The 20,013-nt window shown below is 35.7% G+C and overlaps 1 protein-coding gene and 2 long non-coding RNA genes across 3 annotated transcripts; all 3 read right to left on the minus strand.

Moving 5' to 3' along the window:
- Positions 1 to 2,048: 2,048 nt before the first annotated feature.
- LOC130469309 (uncharacterized) lies at positions 2,049 to 9,961 on the minus strand. The gene is made up of 4 exons (XR_008929766.1): positions 9,551 to 9,961; positions 9,214 to 9,458; positions 3,260 to 3,323; positions 2,049 to 2,249 (listed from the first exon to the last, which is right to left on the minus strand). It is a non-coding gene; the product is annotated as an uncharacterized lncRNA (long non-coding RNA).
- On the minus strand, positions 3,963 to 8,619 carry LOC130469299 (uncharacterized). The gene is made up of 3 exons (XR_008929753.1): positions 8,125 to 8,619; positions 7,829 to 8,000; positions 3,963 to 4,209 (listed from the first exon to the last, which is right to left on the minus strand). It is a non-coding gene; the product is annotated as an uncharacterized lncRNA (long non-coding RNA).
- Positions 9,962 to 14,208: 4,247 nt separating the features above from the next.
- Positions 14,209 to 16,854, minus strand: LOC130464330 (uncharacterized). The gene has a single exon (XM_056833857.1). It carries the CDS (start codon positions 16,852 to 16,854, stop codon positions 14,209 to 14,211), a length of 2,646 nt encoding a protein of 881 aa, XP_056689835.1.
- Positions 16,855 to 20,013: the final 3,159 nt, after the last annotated feature.

A 20,013-nucleotide genomic window follows, 5' to 3' on the forward strand; every position in this document is an offset into this window, starting at 1 on the left:
TCAAACCTCTGAGCCTTTATCTCTTCTGTGGCTACAACCTCAGGTGCGAACCTCGACAGCGCTATATATTTGTTATAATATTCAGCGATGGTCATACTCCCCATCCCAAGGTTTATGAATTCCTGCGCTTTTCGTTTTGTTATAAAAGGAGGATAAAACTTTTCCCTCAATGCAACAACAAATGAGTCCCAATTAAATCCTTCAACAACACTTAGCTTAGTTCTATTTTCTTTCCACCATAGATCAGCCTCATCTTTTAGGTAAAGGACAGCTTGGCCTACTTTCATATTTTCAGGACAATTTACCGCCCAAAATAGTTTTTCAAACTCCCTAATCCAGTTTTCTAGGAAGGTCGGGTCTGCTTGCCCCTTGAAGTATGGTGGCTTAATTTTTGCAAGCCTTTCAAACATGTCCCCTGCAGGATCGGGGTACTCAGTTCTTTCCTGAGCTAGTTTTTCCGCCAAGAGGCGAATAGCAGCAGCTAGGTCATTATTGTTGGCCATCCTAGAGCGCGACCTGTGAGTAATATATTCTATTTTAGGTTCGAAACTTCTGTTAACATTATCCTAGCAATATAATATCACACCAACATCCAGAATTCACATACATACACAATCATTTATGAATGATATTCGCATACATGACATTCAACTGAGAAACAAGGAACAAATTCAATCATCACGAATAATAAGGCAGAATAAAAGAAGAAAACATTCTCTTTGCGTGCCCAAAATAAACTCTTGATCCTTTGGATAATCAATGATCTAACTCTATTCCTCAAAATAATGTTAATAACAATCCTAAATATCCACAACACACATGTCCTCAAAATAAAATTAAAAGTTCTATGGCATAAACATAAACTATTGTTGGCGAATTATGGAATTCTCACATTGGAAACGAATGCCTTAACTTTTATTGCTAATTCTATAAAGGTTTAATACATCCTTGAAAAGAATAAAGAATAAGTCAAACTCTTATTGCTTTAACTTTAAACTGTTGTAGCTTTGCTACTTATTCTCCAAAACATTTAAGAACAAACTAACTATTACAACTTCAAATGTTTAAGGCATCTTGTCTATCTGTTCTTTCTTTGGAAATTTGTGAAGTGAAATCTAGATCCTCAGTATTCGTCGATCTTCTCAAAGGATCCTATGTTGGTGTACTTGGAAAGAAGCGTTTTATTCATGAAACAAACAACTTAAGATCTTACTAACGATTTCCCAACCAAAGCATAATCAGAATTCAATAAAACAATAAGTTTGGTGTAATCAAACAATTTTTATGCACATTTACATGCAACACTTAAACATTTAACATATGCACATAGCAATTAACTTCTTATGCTAGCAATTAACTACTAATGCACATATAATTCTATCCTATATGCCCTTTCCTATATTACCCATCTCTCATAATAAATCATAATAGGTCAAACATTGAAGAATTTAAAGAATAAAACAAGAACGATTAGTAAGAAAAAGTTTATTAAACGAATTAATAATAAACGAATAAATAAAATAAAGAAATTTTATTATTATTTTTATTTTCAAACGAATAATTAATAAGAATTTTTTTTTTATTAAACGAATAAATATACTTAAGGGATAAGATTTTTTTTTTTTTTTTTCCGAATATATTTAATTTAATTTCGAAAATAACGAAAAACGTACTTAATTCACATAAACGAAAAGTTTCGAATAAATAAGTTAATTCTGAACTTAAATAAGAAATATTATATACTTTCAAACAAGATAAAAGGAAATCGGCCCCCGAAAAAAAAGTACCAATTTTTGAACACTATAATACGTAGAAGCTCGATTTTTAAGAAGTTTATTTTAAATAACTAGATAGTTAGGCGCCTAAAAAATTGTTAAGTAAAACCTTAGCTTCTAGATACCACTTTGTAACACCCCGACAATTCCCATTTTCTAAAACAATCCTTTTTAAAATATAACTGTAGGGAATTATCAAAGTATTATCGCCCGTGTAAAAACGTACGGCTTATTCAGAATTTTGCAGCGGAAAACATAAAACTAACTTTTGGGTTCATAATTAATTTATTACATATTAGGTCCAAAACAATTAACTGAAATAAGGAAATACGAATGGTGCGACAAGTTTCAATTCCAAGCTAACAAATTGAATCACTTGATTAAACAAACAGAACTACAAGCTCTCTAATCCCGATCCCAATGATGCATCATCTTCAAACCTGTAGATGGGCAATGCTTATTGATCCTTAGAGACTGCTCACCAAAGATGGGTCATCACAGGATCAATAAGGCATAGCCATGATCAACACACACAAACAAAGCACGTAATCAGCAAAGCTGAGTACTACATACTAAAACAACAGCAATCCTAGCATGATACTATCAAACCCACAACCCTAACATGATACTAATAACTATAAGTAAGGACAGACAAAACATAATAATTTGACAATTATACTTGACTAGACTAGGCTAGACTGGACTAGACTTTTATAACAATAATATTATTTTAATTGAAATAGGCAATGGACCGAGTTTTCTAGCTAGATGAGGTACGGGCGCGACTCCGTAACCTCAGTGACCTGCGATATCGAGGAACGTTTGACTGAAAAATAGGACGCGGTGATCAATCCGGTCCGAATGAAAGGCCATGGGCTACCACCATGAACCCCAACTCCTGTTTGTCCGTCACTTTAGACGTGCACAGTCTAAAGCTATTGCTACTCAGTTTCACTTTACATGATTTACAACTTGACACCCTGTTATGACTCAACAATCACATAAGGCATACAATTCACATTTATTTATAACTGTTTTTATCTTGGAATTGAGTAAGTGATCACGAGGCATCAAACAAGACTCATTCCAATTAAATCCAATATTTTCTTTAATACTGATCAACCCCTGAATATGGGTATAAGGTTTCAACTTACTAAATAAGGTCCTCCGCCCTCATAAAGTAGTGAAAAGCTAAAAAGGGAACAACAATTAATTGATCTGAATTATATACTGAATAATCTAGTGTTCCCAATCAAACATGTTTGCATCAATCTTCCATACTAACATGTTATAATCCTCAAAATGTAATAAAGGTTTAATATGTTCATCCAACAGTATCAAACATGCGATATCAACCTGACTAAGTTCATCAACAACATTAACATAACCAAGTTCATCAACGATTCAACATAACCAAGTTCATCAACAATTCAACATGGTTTCAACAATTAGCACACATTCCAAGCACACAGGTATGTACGTACCTTGTGTAAACAAACTGCAAGACCACTTTAATAATTCAAACGTCGCCTACAGAGAATTCTCCGCCTAAACAACCAACAAGGATTCCCAATCAACTTCTAATCGCTCACAGCTATAATAACACATTCTAACTACATCCTAAACATATTTAGAACTTTTCTCCAATAACAAAACTTGAATATTTGATTTCCTAGCATAACACACTAGTAGAAAAAACACTTATTGCAGCGGGCTTTTAGACCCCTGTTGCAGCGTACATCGTATGCTGCAACTGGGGGGCCTGCAACAAGTCTGAACTTGTTGCAGCGTACATGTTCGCTGCAAAAAGTGATTTGTTGCAGCGGGCTTTTAGATATACGCTGCAACAAGTGCCAAAAAATTGGCAAAATTTTGGACTTGTTGCAGCGTACATATAAAAGCCCGCTGCAACAGACCCAACTTTTTGCAGCGTACATTTATTTGTACGCTGCAACAAGTCTGAATTACTCAATTTTTTGCAGCGTACATTTATTTGTACGCTGCAACAAGTCTGAATTTTTGCGAAATTTTTTTCCCTTGTTGCAGCGTACAACATATATGTACGCTGCAAAAAAGCACTTTTGGCGGGAAAATTCTAATTTTGTTTAGGGATACCTAGAGTGCCTTGCACTAAATATAGAAACCTGTCAAAACAATAATAGAATAACGCAACCTGTATAACAAATATAAAAACAACAACTGGAGTTTTGTATACTATATATCCCAAAACCAAAGTGCACATATTACATTTAAATATATGTTCCAATTTCAACATAAACATACATTTTAATATAAAATTTATTCTATAACAACTAAACCAACTCGATCAAGCGCGCTAAAGCCAATAATAAATACTTGTTGGTAAAAAACTTAGCCCATTGCTCACGAACCACATCAAATTCCTCGCATAAGGCGCAATCCTCGGAGTGTAGACCTTTACAAAAACAGAAATTTAAATTAAACATTAGATTAAATACAAATTAAATATCACATTTTAACATTCAAGAAACTAATGACAATGTCCTAATAGTCTAAAATGAGTCCTTAGGTTCTTTAGTTCAAAGTTGGGAGCGAAAATGTCATTTTAGCCTAAATATGACCTATAACGACCCAATGAGTCTATAGGTGCATAAATAGATTGGAACGAGTCTTAGATCGTTAAAATTATGTATATTAAACATGTAATAAGTTTTAAATGAGTCCTTAGGTTCTTTATTTTAAAGTTGGGAGCGAAAATGCCTTATTTTAGCCTAGATATGACCTATAACGATCAAACAAGCATTAAATGGGTATAAGTAGATTAGAATAAGTCCTAGAAACTCAAAACTAAGCTTATTAATCATATAATAATTTAAAAATGAGTCCTTAGGTTCTTAAGTTCAAAGTTGGGAGCGAAAATGTCATTTTAGCCTAAATATGACCTAAAACGACACAATGAGCCTTAAATATGCATAAATGGAATGGAACGAGTCTTATAAAGTTAAAATTATGCATATTAAACATGTATTAAGTTTAAAATGCGTGCTTAGGTTCTTTATTTTAAAGTTAGGAGCGAAAATGCCTCATTTTAGCCTAAATATGACCTATAACTATCAAACAAGCATTAAATGTGCATAAACATATTAGAATAAGTCTTAGAAACTTAAACTAAGCATATTTATCATATAATAAGTTTAAAATGAGTCATTAGGTTCTTAAGTTCAAAGTTGGGAGCGAAAATGGCACTTTAGCCTAAATATGACCTATAACTACACAATGAGCCTTAAATATGCATAAATGGATTGGAATGAGTTCTAGAAAGTCAAAACTAAGAATATAAAACATTTAGTAAGTTTAAAATGAGTCCTTAGGTTCTTTAGTTCAAAGTTTGGAGCGAAAATGTTATTTTAGCCTAAATATGTCCTATAACGACCAAACAAGCCTTAAATGTGTATAAGTAGTTAGAATAAGTCTTAGAAACTTAAAACTAAGCATATTAATCATGTAATAAGTTTAAAATGAGTCCTTAGGTTCTTTAGTTCAAAGTTAGGAGCGCAAATGCCTCATTTTAGCCTAAATATGACCTATAACGATAAAACAAACATTAAATGTGCATAAATAGATTAGAATAAGTCTTAGAAACTTAAAACTAAGCATATTAATCATGTAATAAGTTTAAAATGAGTCCTTAGGTTCTTTAGTTCAAAGTTAGGAGCGAAAATGCCTCATTTTAGCCTAAATATGACCTATAACTATCAAACAAGCATTAAATGTGCATAAACAAATTAGAATAAGTCTTAGAAACTTAAAACTAAGCATATTAATCATATAATAAGTTTAAAATGAGTCATTAGGTTCTTAAGTTCAAAGTTGGGAGCGAAAATGTCATTTTAGCCTAAATATGACCTACAACGACCTAATGAGCCTTAAAGGTGCATAAATAGATTGGAACGAGCCTTATAAAGTTAAAATTATGCATATTAAACATGTATTAAGTTTAAAATGAGTGCTTAGGTTCTTTATTTTAAAGTTAGGAGCGAAAATGCCTCATTTTAGCCTAAATATGACCTATAACTATCAAACAAGCATTAAATGTGCATAAACAGATTAGAATAAGTCTTAGAAACTTAAAACTAAACATATTAATCATATAATAAGTTTAAAATGAGTCATTAGGTTCTTAAGTTCAAAGTTGGGAGCGAAAATGGCACTTTAGCCTAAATATGACCTATAACGACACAATGAGCCTTAAATATGCATAAATGGATTGGAACGAGTCTTATAAAGTTAAAATTATGCATATTAAACATGTATTAAGTTTAAAATGAGTGCTTAGGTTCTTTATTTTAAAGTTAGGAGCGAAAATGCCTCATTTTAGCCTAAATATGACCTATAACTATCAAACAAGCATTAAATGTTCATAAACAGATTAGAATAAGTCTTAGAAACTTAAAACTAAACATATTAATCATATAATAAGTTTAAAATGAGTCATTAGGTTCTTAAGTTCAAAGTTGGGAGCGAAAATGGCACTTTAGCCTAAATATGACCTATAACGACACAATGAGCCTTAAATATGCATAAATGGATTGGAATGAGTTCTAGAAAGTCAAAACTAAGCATATAAAACATTTAGTAAGTTTAAAATGAGTCCTTAGGTTCTTTAGTTCATAGTTTGGAGCGAAAATGTTATTTTAGCCTAAATATGTCCTATAACGACCAAACAAGCCTTAAATGTGTAAAAGTAGTTAGAATAAGTCTTAGAAACTTAAAACTAAGCATATTAAACATGTAATAAGTTTAAAATAAGTCCTTAGGTTCTTTATTTTAAAGTTGGGAGCGAAAATGCCTTATTTTATCCTAAATATGACCTACAACGATAAAACAAGTATTAAATGTGCATAAATAGATTAGAATAAGTCTTAGAAACTTAAAACTAAGCATATTAATCATGTAAAAGGTTTCAAATGAGTCATTAGATTCTTTAGTTCAATCTTAGGAGCGAAAATGTCTCATTTTAGCCTAAATATGACCTATAACGACCAAACAAGTCTCAAATGTGCATAATAGATCGGATTGAGTCTTGAAAAGTTAAAAATAATCATATGAATCATGTAATAATCATTTGGGGAAAACCGGGTTAGATGTCTTACAGCATGTAAAATCATTATTGAATTCATGTCACCTCTCATGTTGCAAATGTATAAAACATCAATACCAAAATACAAATATCCCTAGCATTATACTATAGTCTCTGCCAATTATTATGATCGAGCTACTAGATTAACTCAATGAAAGAACTGTAAACCGTACAGAACTACAGATAGTATACAACTGAACATAAAGCACCATAGTAGTATGATTATATTTAAACCCCTTCCTTTATGTTCAGTTATACATTGAAGCAAACCACAAATTAGAAGCAAAGCTATACATTGACAAGCCTTCATTAAAAAAAATAAGGCATTTTCTGTATAGAAATTGAAGAAAAAAATGTACTTTGCGTTGAACTTGACCCATATAATTCTTGTTATTCATAGAACTATAAGGAACACGTATATCTATCATTCTATCAGTACATCAATTTTTCAGGTTGGATAGTACTTCAATTGTGAGTTGACTAAAATCAGATTCAAGAGTCCCAAATCACGATATAGAGACTAGTTGATTATTCAAATACTAAATTGTGGTTGTCACTTGTCATCCCCTAGACTACATTCAACCCATGTTCTTCTAAGATCACTTGAGCTATGAGAACTAAGTTGACAATGCAACAAACTAAATACAAAAATCTCACAACTTTGCATTCAAATTCTTCCAAAAACAACAATCAACGAGCATACTAAACCTGAATACAAAATTAATAAGAATAAATTAAAAATAGCTGAAACAATAAACTAAAACCCTTCAATTAATCAACCCAAATCATCATTCTCAATGTAAATCAAAAACCCAATTGGCAAACTATCAATTTTTCACTAAAAACAAATTTCAGAATTCCCAAATTGATGAAATTTGACCTAAAAATCCAACATTTTACTCCAAAAAGAAAGAAACGAGATAAACAAACTCACACTGTGGATGCCGGAGGCGTTAAGGGCGGCAAAGAAGGCGGTAGCGGCGGCTCAAACGAAGAGAGAGGCGACCCCGAGTTCCCTGGCGGGCATAAAATTGGAATCTCCGACGAAGCCTTTCTTGCAAGATCTAATCCCCCACCCTAATTGGACGGCGCTAGCTAGTAGTCACCTAACAACCAGAACGGGCGGCGCAAGCAAGGGGGAAAAGAACATTGAATCGATTAGTTAGGGTTTTGCGATTTTAAATCAAGAACTTATTAAAACAATTGAGGGAAAAATTGAAATCAATTTACCAATTAGTTACAAATGATGTTGTGTTGGTAGGCCACCATTATTGGCGGCGACAAGCAGAGGAAAGCCGAGCACGGAGGCAGGACAACACCATCAACCACAACAACGCAATAACCATCGCAACCACCCAGCAGCGTCGGCATGAAGGAGGTGGTGGCCGGCGATGCAGAGGAACGAAGAGAAAGAGTGTTCGAAATTTGAGATGACGCAGGGAAAGGCACGCGAAGAAGAAAGGACCGGCTTAGGGTTTGTCTTTAGGAGACGACGTAGGGAAAGGCACGCGAAGAAGAAAGGACAGCGAGAAAATTTTTTGAGATGCGGCTTAAATTGTTTTGAAATTTTTTTATCCGGTTATTGCAGGGGGCTTTTAAATTGTACGCTGCAACAAAAAGGGTTGTTGCTGCGGGCTTTTATTTTGTACGCTGCAACAAACACATTTGCTGCGAACAACTAAAATGTACGCTGCGATAACCCTTTAAAGGGTTTGACCCGCGTTGACCGACTGGTTGTTGAAGCGTATTTATACATGTACGCTGCAACAAGGGGGCTGCAACAGGGGTTTTTTCTACTAGTGACAATTATTGAATTAGTGATTGAAATTCGTTGAAAACTCTTTGCAAACACCATACTTTAAATTTTCAGCAATATAACTAATTTCAAACTATTCCCAAAACTTTGAAATCATAAAAACGATAACTTTAATAATTTATAATCATCCTACCATGATTTCAAAACTATTAAAACCATTAAAAATCCATGCTTTAATAATTAAAACTCCTATTTTAATCAAATTATATAATCTGAAAATTATCAACTTAATTATATAAAACATATAAAATCTGAAAATTATAATTAAACCATAAAACTATAAATCTAATCCAAGAAAACATGAATTAAATTAATAAACATAATTAAAACTCTAACTTACACATAATTAACAAAAATCTGAAAATTAATTAGTTTGTAATATCAACATATAATCTGAATTCTAAATTAAATTATAAGAACTAATAATTTAAATTATGAAAACCTTAATTAAATCATTAGAACATAAATATTACATTAATGAAATAAAAGGGTAAGGAATTAACCAAAAGAGAGAAGGAAGGGAGGGTGGTTGGCCGGAGGTGGTGCTGTGGCGCGGCGGCACGGCAACGGCAATGCTATGGTTGACGGTGGCGGCGGCCGGCTGGCTTGCGCAAGAAACAAGCAGGGGAGGAGATGGTTTCTACGCGAAGGAGGAGAGAGATCGAAGAGGGTGTCGGCTGAGCAGGGCTGCGACGAAGATGCAGGTGGTGGTTGGCCTGGGGGTCGCGGCTGCGCACGCGGCGGCTGGCTGGTGGTTCAAGAAAACAGAACCTGCGATTAAGGGGAGGATAAAACTAAAGAAAGAGAAAACGAAATAGAAGAGGAAGGAGGAGAGAGTACCGGCAAAGGGGAGAGGAGCACGTCGACGGTGGTGAAGCAAGGGGTGCAGGGGTCTACGGTGACGACGGCCGACGACTGAATAGAGCTTGGGAGTTCACGTGTATGGTGAAGCAGGGTTTGGGAGATTTGTTTCCTTTCTTTTTCACGTGAAGTTGTGGGAGGGTTTTGCTTTGTTCAATTTTTTTTTTTTTGTTTCACGTGCATTAGAGGTAGAGAAGGGATGAGAGAAGTTTTGGGCTTTATTGTTTGGGCTTTGTCAATTGGGCTAGAATTAGGAATTTAGTTTTAGGATTCGAATCCAAAACCGAATAAGATCGTTTTATAAATTCAATCAATTTTCGTAATTCAAATTCTTTTCAACTTAAAATTCTAAAATCATTTTCGATTTCGTAAATCGTTGAAAATATTAAAAAGTAATAAATAAATATACGTTAATTATAAATTTATTTCCAAAATTCATAAATTCTTATTTAAATATATTAAATATACGTTAAAATATATAAATCAAATGTATAAAATTACGGGGGATTACACATATGGCTTATGAGTCATAACTAATCTCTATTACATGGCTAAGACCTTATTATGTTGGAAGTTTGGAACGAAATAATCTAAATTGAACTAATTCAAGTATAGTTAATTGAATTGAAAATAAACCGTACATATTACAAATTAAACTGAACTTTCCAAAAGAAACATAATCATAGACTCTGGAAGGGGGAGACGGAGACCCGCTCGTGTAATAAAATCGGAACTATTTTTGGGTTACCGTCATTGGCTCCAACAAAACCTCAACGACCACTGGATTCAACCTTGAATGTTAAAGGCCTGGCCCTATCCCTCCTACCTGTAACCTGGATTCGGGACAAAGCATGCAGGGATGGAGTCAGGAACAGCAAAAAGCATTCAGATTCTAAGGACAATCTTTAACATGCAATTATAAATACACTCAAACGTTAATACCTACATTGTCTATGAACACAACTCCAAAGAGTCACCAGTATATAATGGAAGTGGTAATGGATCACTGCTGATATCAGAGTTGAGCAAATGAAATATGGAAGATATGCAGTAAGCAGAAGCATTTCAAGATATATAAAACACCCAACTGATAAAAGCTTCAATCGAGTTACATTACAAAAAGGCAATGATAACAGTTGCATATGATGTGGGTTCATGCTAGTTTCCTGTTGGGATGTCAGCATTGAATACTATTTTAAAATCAATGCACTGCGATATTCTGAATGAGTCAATGCATCCAAATAAACAGCAAATATTAACACCATGTAAAAGAAAATAAAACTTAGGGCTAATTATAGTGGAGGAGAAAGAAAGAGTATTGGATTAGAAGAGGAAACGACGGTGGAAGAGAACAGACCGCGAGACAGAAGGTCGATGAGAAACTCGGCAACCGTGCTACAGGTTGTCGGAATGGAACTGGATGGCGGCAGATAGGTGGAAGAAGAACCCTCCTCCATGGAAGCAACCGCTCCGAATCATCAGTTTTCAATGCAAAAAAAACAACAAATTCTGCAAACATTAAGCGAAGAAATTAGAAAAGTTATTATAAAATAAACTGCAAAATCAACTTCAATTAAAGCTGAAATTCTAAAATCAACAACTTCAAAATCAAGTAGGAAGAGAAAGAGGGGTAGAGAGGCATACAAAATAGACTGCAGCTAAAACGCATAACACCCAAATACTGAACATGCTGCACACTAACATCATCACTCCACACATCAACTTCTGGACAGACAACCTTACTCCTAAGCACCAACAAAGCAGCAGCAGGAAGTAATAGTAGCAAGCCAGCATCAGAAGACACTGCACATTGTAAACCTTAGCATAAACACAGGTGGATGAAGGAAGATTTTCTCCCAACTGAGTAAGATCATAGACATTTGAATAAACAAAGGTGGATCCAAGAAGATTTTATCCCAACTAAGTAAGAAGATCCTTCAATTTTGCATTATATTGGCATGCTAACTTATCAGCCTAATCGACACACTCATTTTCACTCAACTGAATAATTGTCTTCTGATGTGGAATGCACCCAATTGGTCCAACATTTCCCACCACAAACTTCCTACCATCCAACTGATATAACCTCAGCAATATGATCATTCAAGTATAAAATTGTTAAAAGATTGAAGATGGCACGACAATTAGAAGGAAAATGTGCATATATACCTTCGTTTGCTGAATTCAGTATACCCTGATGTCTCAGACAGTCAGACCCTTCAACTTCGGGATGGTTTATCTCAACCTCGCTTTATTCATTATATAAAACCAGTAGCAATCTAACATCAAAAGAAACCAAAGCAGGAAAAAAAACATTAATATCAGATTAGAACTAACCTGCGGTAGCATTTCATAGAAAGTACGACGTACAAACACAATGGCAGAAAGAGAGTAATAGGGCATCTACATTCTACAGTTAACTCTTTTATGCACTCTTCCTTCACAAATTCATAATGATATTGCCTTTTCCACCCAGGTGGGAGAAGAGTGTATAAGATAGTGACCACAGAGGCATAAATAATTCCATGAATCATGTGATTCTAAACACTAAATTAGTTGGTAAAGTGGCAAACAAAAGAACGTTACACCCCTTTAATGTAGTTTTTAGGATGATAAGATAGAGTTGGATACAATTTGATATTGGACAACCTCCATCACCCGCCACCACTTTAATGAAGGGGCATACGTTATTATAATAAAGCCACCAATCGTCTAACCATATCGAAATACATACACGGCGCAACCAAAGATTACAATTTACATACTCAAACTACAGCTATGCAGGTGAAGAAGCCTTATCATCTTAATCCAGTGTTTGTGCAATTAGTCTGGCATTTTTGTACTGAATTAGTTGTTAACTTGTAACATTGTCAAGCTAATTCTTTTAGTTGGTGTATAACACCCCTTTCAGAATAAAAGGGGCTATTTTTGTATAGTTGTATGTATCTTTGTATGTTTCATAACGTGTTACAATATTATTTCACAAAGCAGTACATACTATATATAGAGGTCTGTAGCTTGTACTATTAATTTCAGTGCAATTAGACACAAATGAAGTGCCAGTAAAAATGCCAGTAAAATTCTTACAGGTATAGCAGCATCTCGGAAATCTTTAGAAGTGAATTCCACATTAGGGCTGATTGTTCCCAGAAGATGGTGCGGCACTCCTTCAACACAAAAACTCCCATCTCAGAAAAATAGAAGAGAGAAATTAAAGCGGGAGAATATAGAGAGGAAGAGATAGAAATTGCCTTTTTGCTCCAAGCTATGGTAGACTTGCCTTGAATCAGCGTTGATTATCTCAATTGGGAAATGGGCTGCTAAATTGATTGCTAATTTGATTTGCCGGACCTTTTTATTTTTTTGATAATCTGATTTGCCGGACCTAGTTGGCCCCATTATCACCACTACTTTGGGTTTATCGTCTCCTCCGCCATTGGGGATGGAAGTATTTACAGTGCCAATGAACAATGTTATTTCACCCAAAATGCCAGATTAATTGCACAAACACTGCCAGACTTATTGCACAACCAAAAATTACCATCAATCAAAAACTTCCAATGAAAAAAATAGAATTAGGGAAAAATAAAACAAAATTGAGAGTACCTTTTGAAGTTCATATTTTTCGGGTACATCAGCCTCGATAATATCGATGTTTCCTTTGTGGAAATCATCAGATTTGTCGATGCCTACAATTCCATAAAATAACAAAAATAAATCAAAACAAAAATAAAAACAATGGAGGAGAATTTTTAGTCAAAATCATCGATCAATAACCATCCAATTTCATCAAAGTAAAATCAGATAGAATACATGAACTCCACCGACCATCGTTTTCTCTCTCCTTCATTATCGATCTTCAATCTGTTTAATTTCAATTTCCACACAAATTTGAATCTCTCTCCTCCAATGAAAAAAAATCCTATAAACCCTAAAACCTATTTCCATCTACAACTCGCACGCGCGTCTATCGGGGAAGACGCTGCCGCTGGGACGGTTGTGGATGGAGGGAATTAGACTAACCCTAGAAATGGGTCGGTGTTGCTTGGTAAGGGAAAAGCGGGGAGAGAGAAAAGTGAAAGGGGAAAGAGAGTCAACGTAAACAACGAAGTAGGAGGAGAGATATGTGAGGGTGTTATTGTAAATTTACTGGGGGACACGAAAAGTTAATTTACTAAATTATCCTCAGGAGCTGGCTTATATAATAGAGATAACAAAAACGTATTTCTAGTTCATACTAAGTTCATCTACATGAAAGAATCCAAATATTCAATGGTGAGCCTATGCCCTAGATTTCTTGTAAGAGTTCTTTTATGCAAAATATAACAAAAACGTATTTCTAGTTCATACTAAGTTCATTGACCACAAGTAAAAAAAATCCTTCTTTGCATCAGATAATTGATAATAATAAATAATACAATTTTTCTTGTAAGGGTTAGGGAAAGTCAGATTCCAATGGAGATTAAAGTAAAGATCCAAGTCACATTAAGCAGAAGTGAAAACATTACTAAGGACACTCAAATGATACGGAATCAAAGACACATCTTAAAAGCAATTTAAAAAAAAATCATAGATGTCATCCAAAATAATACTAAAAAATCAAAGACCATACATAATAGTAAACATGTAATTCAAAATCATTTGGATTTTTCAACCCATAAGCCTTCACAATGATCAGAACGCATATAATTTGCATCAAATGCATCTTCCCCGTTTGACTTAGGTAAGCCATTTGATAACGGCGGGTCCTCATCAAATTGATCATACTCTTCTTCGTCCTCCACATCACCAATACCAAGAATTCTTCTCTTTCCTTGAACAACAATAGACTTTTTTTTATCTTTGGGGTCAACAATGTAAAATACTTGCTTAACTTGTGATGCGATGATGAAAGGCTCATTTTGATGACCCAAACGCTTAAAATCAACTTGTGTATATCCATCCTCAACTCTTCGCACACCACGCCCATTGTCAACCCACTTGCATCGAAATAGAGGGATTCTAAATTTGGTGTAGTCAAGCTCCCAAATATCTTCAATCACCCCGTAGTATGGCATAGTTACTTCTAGAGGGCTAGTATCTTTAGCATTAGCGTACTCTGTTGATGATGCAACCACACTTACACCACTATTTTGATTAACAGACTTGGCATCTTGGCGCTCCGTATAGAATGTATACCCATTGATATCATAACCTTCATATGAGTCAACTAGAAGCTCAGGACCATATGCAAGCCACTTAATCATTTCACAAATTACTTTTGGAGTTTTAGTGCGTTGAGACATAACCTTGCCTTGGAACCATGCTATAAAAGTGTCATTGTGCTCCTTAGCTAACCACTGATCATCTTTCAAAGGATTCTTCTCCTTTAAATAACCCATGTGATCATCTATATAGGGTTGAACCTTAGGAAGATGTTGTAGTACGTACAAATGAGCCTTAGCCTTCATCTTACGATCCACCACGATCCTTTTATGGCCAATTATACCATGACCTTCTAGCCTCTCTTCATGGCGAGACTTCGGAAGTCCAACCGGTTCTAGCCCTGCTAGGTATTGAGCAACAAACCCCATAATCTCTTCAGCAATTGTGCCTTCAATAATACTACCTTCGGGATAGTATCGATTCCGGACTTTATCTTGTAAAGTGCCCAAATGTCTCTCAAACGGATACATGTTCCTCGCCCACACTGGACCACAAATCTTGATTTCTCGAACGAGATGCACGACCACATGTACCATGATATCAAAGAATGAAGGTGGAAAATACATTTCAAACTGACACAATGTGACGATAACTTCTGATTGCAGATCATCCAAAGTCGAAGGATCAATCTCCTTACTACATATAGCATTGAAAAAGAAACAAAGCCTCGTAATGGCATTCCTCACGTGCTTTGGCAATATCCCTCGGATCGCAATTGGAATAAATTGTTGCATCATAACATGGCAATCATGAGACTTCATACCCACCATTTTCAATTCGTTCTTGGACACGAGTCTTTTTATGTTGGACGAGTATCCAGATGGAACCTTTATGCCACGCAAACACTCAAAAAAACTTATTTTCTCATTCTTAGACATAGTGTAGCATGCTGGAGGAAGATATTTTCCTTTTTCCTTATCTTCAGGCGCCAGCTCTGGACGGATCTTCAATTTTTGCATGTCTTTCCTAACATTTTCACCATCCTTTGTCTTTCCCGTTATATTAAGCAATGTCCCAATAATACTTTCAAAAACATTTTTTTCAACGTGCATAAAATCGAGACAGTGCCTGACCTCTAAATGCCTCCAATACGGGAGATCCCAAAACGGGGACTTCTTCTTATAAAGGGCTCCTTTTACAGCCTTGTAAGGCTTTCCATAGACTGTGTTGATATCTTTGACCCGCTCGTACACCTCGCTTCCAGTAAGAGGAGGACGGGCAACTCGAACCTCTGTTTTCCCATTGCACGGTTTTTTCTTCTTTCGATAAGGGTGATCAAGAGGTAACAACCTACGAGTATGCCAGTATATGTTCTTCTTACAATGTTCTAAGTACTCTCCCACCATATCATCTTCACAAATCGGACATGCTTTTGCTCCCTTGTTAATATAACCCGATAAGTTTCCGTATGCCGGAAAGTCATTCACAGTACAAAATATCATAGCACGCAAAGTAAAGTTTGTTTCAGTGTAAGAGTCAAACACGGGAATAGCTTCATTCCATAGCACTTTCAAATCATCAATAAGTGGTGCTAAGTAAACATCAATATCATTTCCCGGCTGTTTTGGCCCTGATATCAAAAGGGACAACATGATGTATTTTCGCTTCATACAAAGCCAAGGAGGGAGGTTATATATGGATAAAAGAACCGGCCAAGTGCTGTGTTGAGTACTAAGTGTGCCAAAAGGGTTCATTCCATCCGTGCAAAGACCGAGCCTTAAATTTCTCATTTCCTTACCGAAATCATCGAACTTCTCATCAAAATTCTTCCATTGTGGAGAATCGGCGGGATGTCTAAGATATTCATCTTTCTTTCTCCCTTCTTCGTGCCACCTTAAATTCTTTGCTTCCTTCTTATTCGCAAACAAACGTTTAAATCTTGGTATTATCGGAAGATACCACAACACCTTTGCCGGAGGTCCTTTCTCATTTGGTGTACCATCCACTTTCTTCCGCTTGTAGCGCGATAACCCACATCTTGGACACTTGTGGAGATCTTGATACTCTTTCCGATACAATATACAATCATTCGGACATGCATGTATCTTTTGGTACTCAATACCCATAGGACAAAGCATCGTTTTTGCTCGATAGTTAGATATCGGAATTTCATTCCCTTCCGGAAACATATCTTTCAAATATTACAATAGAGAAGTGAAACTCTGATCACACCAGTTGTATTTTGCTTTCTTATTATACAGCTTCAACATAGCAGATAAGATGCTGTACTTAGAGCAACCAGGATACAATGGCTTACTCGCGGCACTCGATAAAGTTTCATACATACTAGGTTGATCATTGAGATAGTCTTCTACATCCTGCATCATCTCATTTATCTCATCATCCTCAACGTAGTCCAGCTCATCATTATCCATATCATCGCTACCATTATCGTCATCATGGATATCATTATCACCTCCGAAGTTGCTTCCTGAGTGCCCATAGTTAATATTGCACTCCCCATGGTTAACACTCTCACCATGCCATATCCACCTTGTATAGTTCAACCTAAAGCCACGACGAACTAAATGTTCCCTAATCTGATCAACATTACGAAACCTCCTAGAACAATCACAATTAGAACAAGGGCAAAGTATTGACTCGTCACCATTCTTCAACTGATACGCAACTGCACATGCGATGAACTCCTCAACCCCTAGAATGTATTGACTCGTAGTTCTTGAACCGTACATCAAATTGCGATCCATTTCTAACAACTAGAGGCAAACACAACAACCATATTAAACAGGCCCGACTATTAAGAGGCCTATCCGGAGAGGCCTATCCGGACCTACATCACAGGGCCTAATTATTTGGGCCCTAAAAAAATTTGTTGCAGTTTAATACAAAGGAAACGATTCTATTTCCTGAGTAATTACTCGTCCCTTGTGAAAAGACTACCCCATTACCAAAAATTTCAAGTTCTCAGTTTCTCACCGATTAATTGCTTAGTTATCTCTTCCATAAAAATCCTCTAGTCCATCAATTATGTTCATAATTTGACTAGAACTTGCATTTGCTAAACTAGCTTCACAAATACAAACTCAAAACTGATTCTAATCATGTAGGACTATTTATAGTTTCATAGTTGATGCAACAAGGTGAAGGAAATAATGCCCTTGGTCCAAGTATTCATTCTATGTTAAGTCTAATAAATGCGGTTCAGTATTAATTAACAAGTTAATAATTCAGTGAGATCAAGTGAGCTGAATGCCTAGCTAGAGGCCGCTTCAGTTCAAGTGGAATTAATGATATTAATCCACAGCTTACTCTTGACTGAACCCGTAGGGTCACACAAATAGTACGTAAACGGATCAAGTATTTAATGGCATTAAATACTCTATCTATGGATATTCGGAATCGACGGATCTTGGTTTCAGTGGGAGCTGAGATCGTCACAGGCAAGAAATGAATACTCCGGAAACGATGATATTACCGGAAACGGAAATATGGATCGTATCGGAAATATAAATATTATCCAAGTCGTAGATGTTGCCGGAAACGGAAACATGGTACGTATCGCAAAATATTATCGGAAATGGAAATATTACCAATATCGGAAATATTGCCGGAAACGGAAATATTGTCAGAATCGGAAATATTATCGGAATCGGAAAATAATTCCGGAAACGGAAATATTAAATATTTGTTCGAAACGGAAATTAATTCCGGAATCGGAAATGTTAAATATTGTTCGTATCGGAAATGAATTCCGGAATCGGAAATTTAATCGGAAGCGCATCGTACGAATAAGCATCGGACGAGGCCTGCCGGACGAGGGCCCAGCACGAAGCCAGGCCATCGCCCAGCAAGCCAAGCGCGCCACACGAACAGCCACGCCAGGCCCAGCGCAAGGCCAGGCCCAGCAGGCCGTGGCAGCACGCACAGCGCGCGCAGCGCACGCGGGTGCTTGCGTGGGCTTGTGGCTCGCGCAGGCCTCGCTGCGTGGGCTGCTGCTCGCACGCACGCATGGGCGGCCCATCGTGGCTGCCGTGTGTGTGTGCGTAAGTGTTTGTGTTCGTGCACGTTTCCTAAAACGTGCAGAGTTCGGTTAATGATTAAATTCCTAATTCTATTTGATAAATTAATTAAATTAGAGTTCTTGTAGAATTCTAGGTTTAACTAATTTGTATCTGAATAGGATTCCAATTCCCTTTCCATACCCCTATAAATATGTGGCTTGGGCTCACAATTTATAACGAGTTTCAAAGTATTCAAAGTGAGTTTTTGAGAGAAAAATTCAGCCACACATCTTGCTCAAAAGTGCCGAAAATTCTAGTACCTTAAGGGCGATTCTAGTTGGTCAATCTTAAGGCGGATCCGGACGTGCTGTGGACTATCTACGGAGGGACGACACTTGGAGTCCTAAAGACTTGTTCTTGTTCGGTTCGGGTGCAGCTAGGGAGGGCACGCAACAAAGAGTATGCATCTAAATTATGCTATATGATTATGTGTAAATAATATGTAATCCTGGGTTAATGGTTGTTTCCGCATGATTTATGTAATATCATATGTATCATAACCTAACACAAGGAATAAAAGGGAATTTGTTCAAACAAGTTACATATATAGACAAAGACAATTAGACAACTACTAGTATTAGTTTGAAATTTTTGACATCTTATAGTAGGTGGTCCAAAAAACCTCCTTGTGCACTCGTACTTAATCAAATTCAACATAGGAGCTAAATAAGCCTTACTTTGCAACAAAACACAGGGGGGGGGGATTTGAAATAATTGAAAATGGACATAAAATGAAGAATTTGAATTAATTGACCAATGGAACACCAATTTATAGTGTTGAAAGTGATTAAATATAGAAATTAACCATTTTTCAATTTCGACAAGCCAATCATTGAAATATATTCAAGTTCACTAACAACAAGAAATCAAAACTATAGGTCTGAAACTCGATGATAATCCAACAAAATTACATACAAATATATACCCATGAAAAAAAAAATGTCATTAAAGAAAGAGATCAAAGAAAATAAAAATGTTACCTTAATCAACAAATAATATCTATCTTCTACTACTAGTCACCAACACCTAAAATAAGAAGAAGAAAAAAACAACAAAAAGAACCCATTAATTAATATTCAAATTTTGAAAAAATAAACAAAAACGACATGAAATTAAAATCTTTAAAGGGTGCCCATACACGGGACGAAGTTAATTTTTTGTTGAAACATTAATTAAATGGTTTGGGCAAGTGGTTAAGATAAGGACAAATTATTT

The sequence above is a fragment of the Spinacia oleracea genome, chromosome 1 (genome assembly GCF_020520425.1).
Source record: "Spinacia oleracea cultivar Varoflay chromosome 1, BTI_SOV_V1, whole genome shotgun sequence".
NCBI classification, from domain to species: Eukaryota; Viridiplantae; Streptophyta; class Magnoliopsida; order Caryophyllales; family Amaranthaceae; genus Spinacia; species Spinacia oleracea.